Genomic DNA, 5,590 nt, shown 5'->3' on the forward strand with positions numbered 1-5,590 from the left:
TGCCCACACCTGCCTGCCCATCCAGCATCACTACTCTGGACGGTTCTGACTTAGAATATGTGGATAACTACAAATACCTAGGTGTCTGGTTAGACTGTAAACTCTCCTTCCAGACTCGCATTAAACATCTCCAATCCAAAGTTAAATCTAGAATTGGCTTCCTATTTCGCACCAAAGCATCCTTCACTCATGCTGCCAAACATACCCTCGTAAAACTGACCATCCTACCGATCCTCGACTTTGGCGATGTCATTTACAAAATAGCCTCCAATACCCTACTCAATAAACTTGATGCAGTCTATCACAGTGCCATCCGTTTTGTCACCAAAGCCCCATATACTACCCACCACTGTGACCTGTACGCTCTCGTTGGCTGGCCCTCGCTTCATACTCGTCGCCAAACCCACTGGCTCCAGGTCATCGACAAGACCCTGCAAGGTAAAGTCCCCCCTTATCTCAGCTCACTGGTCACCATAGCAGCACCCTGGCTTCAAAAAGGAGACTTGACTGAAATTAAACACCAGTGCTGAGGTATTAGAAAGCCAGGCGATTCCATCATGACAACCCAACCACTGAAATGGCCTAGCCATAGAAATACAAGTCAACCAATCATGTGACATAGACGTAGCACGTGCTCCAGCAGGTATATCTCTTTGGTCACCCCCAAAGCCAATTCCTCCTTTGGCCGTCTCTCCTTCCAGTTCTCTGCTGCCAATGACTGGAACGAACTACAAAAATCTCTGAAACTGGAAACACGTATCTCCCTCACTAGCGGTTTTAAGCACCAGCTGTCAGAACAGCTCACAGATCACTGCACCTGTAGCCCATCTATAATTTAGCCTAAACAACTACCCCTTCCCCTACTGTATTTATTTATGTATTTTGCTCCTTTGCACCCCATTATTTCTATTTCTACTTTGCACTTTCTTCCACTACAAATCTACCATTCCAGTGTTTTACTTGCTATATTGTATTTACTTTGCCACCATGGCCTTTTTTGCCTTTACCTCCCTTATCTCACCTCATTTGCTCACGTTGTATATAGACTTATTTTTCTACTGTATGTTTGTTTTACTCCATGTGTAACTCTGTGTTGTATGTGTCGAACTGCTTTGCTTTATCTTGGCCAGGTCGCAAGTGTAAATGAGAACCTGTTCTCAACTTGCCTACCTGGTTAAATAAAGGTGAAATAAAAATACATTTTACATTTAAAAAAAAAAGTGGGTTGAATACTTATTGGCTCAATGACTTGACATTATCTTTTCATATTTAATTTATTAGTAGAAATTGATAAAAACGTCATTCCACTTAGACATTATGGGGTATTGTGTGTGTAGCGGCTAAATTGTCCAATATGTCTCAATATAATTTCCACTTTAATCCTTTAGCCACAATGGAGAGGGGTGAAATGTTAGTTTTGACGCATAAAAATCCAATGTCCAGAGTTTGATTCAAGTTGAAAAAATACATCTATTTGTCGTTCTTCTGGATACAAAAATGCATAGAATTCTACCAAAACTAATTCTGATCAATAAACTAAAGGAACAAACAGCATGATAAGCATGGTCTGGTGTGGTCAAAAGACTGCCGCCATTCCAGTCACTCCCAGTAGGCCTTGGATCATGTATGCCTTTTAACTGTATTCTCCAGTGGCCTGTAGAGGGGGTACACACACTTGACAGGGGATTAACGGCAAACACACATACAACAGAAATGCATTGAATTGGAAACATGCCGATATACACTGACATATTTGGCTCCTACAGTGTGTATGCCAGTGACAAAATCTCAGGCTGTAACTCCACAAAATGTGGAAAAAGTAAAGGGGTGTGAATATTTTCTGAAGGCTCTGTATGTATACAGGGCGTCATTATATAAACATACATAGACAAACATGTGTTTTCCAGTTTATAAAGTATTTAATCTGTGAAAAACAGCAGGAATCTGCCTCCACATTGGCAAATAAAGTGCAGTAACCGACAGTGGCACAATACTGTCAAAACCATCATAAAATTATTCAAAATAAGTTTTATAAAAACACCATAACGATTGAGATGGCTTCTTCCCTTTGCCCAGAGCAGACCTGCAAGCTACAGCCAACACCTATGATTTGATGAGGATGAGCTTGTTTCAGATTTGCACTGGTGTTAGGAAATTGATTGCATTGATGTATTGCCCTTAATACATTAAATCACCTGATCAAGATAAAAATCATTCACATTTAGTTTTACAGACAGTAGTTATTACTCCGGTACCCAACAGCTTGCTGGGGTTTACCGCATAGTATAGGCCTTTATGTCAGCCCTTGCAAAATGTCCAAAAAGGCAAATAGCACACACATATATTTCTCCTGCCAGCAGTACAGCATATATACATTTCTCTCACCATGTACTGTCTCTGTGGGTTTCTCTCAGATACAGCCCAGCCACTGGCAGAGTGGGTAAACATTTCTCTGAGCAGTTATATGAGGCTGTGGCCATGCAGAGACACATAAAAACGTGGGAAATCGATACACATTATTCATCACAGTCCAAGTCAACTTTTTGGACTAATCCACCTAGTGGAAGTGCATATATACACAATACATTTCTCTTGAGTCTTCCTCAGAAATATATCTCTGCGAGTCTTGTTAGTGGCAAAGCATATATATAAATAAATATATGGCTAATGATGGGGTCAGTGACACAGAACGTCGGTCTCAAACTGTAGCAGCTGTCCCATGAAGGCCAGGTTGGGAGAGATGACCTGGCGTCGCTGCTTCACGAAGTCGAAGGCCTCGTCCAATCGGACGCGGCGGGCGTGGATGAGGTAGGCCAGACAGATAGTGGCCGAGCGAGAGATGCCGGCCTGGCAGTGCACCAGCACACGACCACCACTCTCCTTCACCGAGTCTGCAACAGAGAAGGTACAGAGCAGGGTAGTTAGCTTTGAGCTCTGTGTTTTAGCACAGTCTCAATAGTCTAAAATGGTTTCCTTCCTCGTCTCTTCAATCTAGATATATGTGAAAGAAATGTCCCAGAAATTGGCAATCTTTCACCTGTCCCGCTTTTTCAAATTAAGGAGAGGAGACAATGGTCGTGTTCCCCTGCTCAGACGTTGCTGACGCATGCCAGATCTTACAATGCCTTGATAGATACTTTACGTATCAGCTTACCACATCATATGTTATATTAATCTAGTGCACGACTCCACAGTCGATGACATGGCACGCAACCATTGGTGGATGACTGCAACATCTGAGCAGGGGAACCTGACCAATGTCTGCGTACAAAATTAGAATAAGGTGCCTTTGTTGGGACACACCCAGAAGGTGATGCTAGTAGTAGAACTGACCTATGAAGGCGATGGCCTCAGGGAAGCGAGCTGCGATGTCTGCAGCCAGGCTGTCCTCTACAGTGAGTCTCATGTATTTTAGGTCCTCTTCATATAGGTTGGGGCTGGAGGAGGACACGTTGAGCACTGCCGTGATCCCCGCTGCAGTGAGAGTTTCGCGCCGTGACGAATGAACTGCACTGCCCAGGAACAGGAAGGGGAGGAGCTCCACCGGACCCTCCTGTTAATCGAACACAAACCAACCAAACAAAACAATAACCAACCAAAACATGACTTTGATTTCAATCCATGAAGGAAAAACATCCCAAACCAAATAAAGTAGTGGACAAATGTCTGAGAACAAATGTCCACATGCAACCGTTTCAGTTATTTTCCCAGTTTCTCACCTGATCATAGAGTGGTGTTTTCCGCCCTGTCACGCTTGGCTCCGGGTCCATCATTGCAGGGCTGTGTCCCAGCAGGCCTGGGGAGTTGAAACAGACTTCTGGATATTCTTCATGGAACCCCTCAAAGCCACCTGCCATTGAGAAACATTACAATGTCACTCAGCAGCTCATGACATAACTCCTTATCTCTTCTGTACCAGATAGGAACATGACCTAGTTAGATGATGGTTCGTAGAGGAAATTATTTAAAAAAATGTATGTAACAAAATAATATGGTTATTATAATATTTTGGCCTAAAAATATTAATTAACAACTCCAACTTTGGACTTTTTGGGGTATTCTTATTCTATTTTATAGGCCCATTTGATTTCATTCAAAATGAATCTAATAGTCGACTTGTATTCTTTGTAGCCTAGTAAATCTCACCTTGTAGAAAGCAGATCTGTGCTGAGCTGGATTGGACATCGGCTTGTAGAGCGTTCAGCAGCATACTGGCCAAGCTTTCCCCTTTCAGTTCGGCCATAGAAAGGCTACTCTTATCAAGCACCACCATTGGCGAGAAATCCCCCCTGCACAGCTGACCAAGGAGATCCTTGTCCGCGACCAACCACTCCAAACAAACAACGGAGCTCTTGGACCGACGCCGGAGCATCGAGTTCCAGTTGACATTGCGGGACTCAGAGATGTGAGTCCTGGAAAAGGCAAGGAAAGGCCGACAGTCCAGCAGTACACAGCCTCCTGAGGCGAACTGGTCCCGGGGAGTTCTGAGGATGTGGGCCAACTCAATACCAGTTATCTCCAGAGGTTCGCTGCTTGAACACATTATTTAGTTCTGGTCCCAAAAATAAACAGGTAAAAAAATTGACGCTTTGATTTGTTTCTCCTGTGGAAAGTTATAGACTAGCCTAAAAGCAACAAAATGTTTGTCAAAACAAACTTGTTCTTGATCAGAATATATTTAAAACTTGATCAACTAATTCAAACAATTTGACTTCAGCCAGAGAGTACTGAATATGACTATTTCCATAAACAATTCACCTCGAAATCAGTAGTAAACTGTCTTTACCTCTTGTTTCTTGGAGATGGGATGAGATTGGAGGGGCAGGGTTTTATACCAAACTGCTACTCCGCCCTCTTTTTCCACATAAGAAGGACACATCACAGACGGAACGACCATATAAGCTCATCTGTCTGTACCGGAACTCCTTATAAGGTGTTTGACGTAAAAACTCAGATTTTCCAAAACCACACGTGGTGCTCAGGGTTTACCCTGTGTTTGTTCTATCTAAATTACATCATGTTTAGACTTGAAGCACCCATTTTTAACACACACACATTTCATTTAAACTGTTTCCATTGATTCACGGCTGATTCATTGAAATTGCAGGGGGGTAGCCTATGACATATAAAACATATTATTATTTACATACTATTTTGTTATCAATCAAGGGTTTACAGATAAGTTTAGGGTTGGGTTAAAGGTTATGGTCAGATAAATATCTGTGTTTCAGTTCCCATCCTCTAGTTGTGTCCTTGCCTTTGGTTACAGTTGGACGTGTGAAAGTTGATTAGAATGGATATCCATAGTTTGGACAGCCAGCCAGCCACCCATCCAAACTACAGAACAGATACAAAGTGTGTGAATGTCTGTTTGAGATGCATTAATATATATATTATTTTACGAGTAACTTTTCATCAAAAAGACATGTTTTAGGCATAGTTAAAGTGAAGCAAGTCAATTCTGGTCTTCATTTTGACAGTTTGTTTCAAAAGTTATATATTTTGGTCATTTAGTAGTAAATCTATCTCTTTTTCACCCTAGAGGTGCAACTCTACCGTTGAAATCATGATGCAGAGGGAAGGTGCCTCT

At 42.2% G+C, this 5,590-nt stretch overlaps 1 protein-coding gene across 2 annotated transcripts; it reads right to left on the reverse strand.

The window, feature by feature from the left end:
- Positions 1-1,895: 1,895 nt before the first annotated feature.
- Positions 1,896-4,809, reverse strand: dusp2 (dual specificity phosphatase 2). Of its 2 annotated transcripts, none has more exons than XM_029763285.1 (4): positions 4,147-4,809; positions 3,720-3,796; positions 3,334-3,553; positions 1,896-2,891 (listed from the first exon to the last, which is right to left on the reverse strand). In XM_029763285.1, the coding sequence occupies exons 1-4, from the start codon at positions 4,541-4,543 to the stop codon at positions 2,677-2,679; spliced, it is 909 nt and encodes a 302-aa protein (XP_029619145.1). In that variant the 5' UTR covers positions 4,544-4,809; the 3' UTR covers positions 1,896-2,676. The 2 variants fall into 2 exon arrangements, with proteins under 2 accessions (XP_029619145.1, XP_029619144.1); XM_029763284.1 differs by having other exon boundaries at positions 3,720-3,850.
- Between the last annotated feature and the right edge of the window lie 781 nt (positions 4,810-5,590).

This window comes from Salmo trutta, chromosome 9 (genome assembly GCF_901001165.1).
Source record: "Salmo trutta chromosome 9, fSalTru1.1, whole genome shotgun sequence".
Lineage (NCBI taxonomy): Eukaryota > Metazoa > Chordata > Actinopteri > Salmoniformes > Salmonidae > Salmo > Salmo trutta.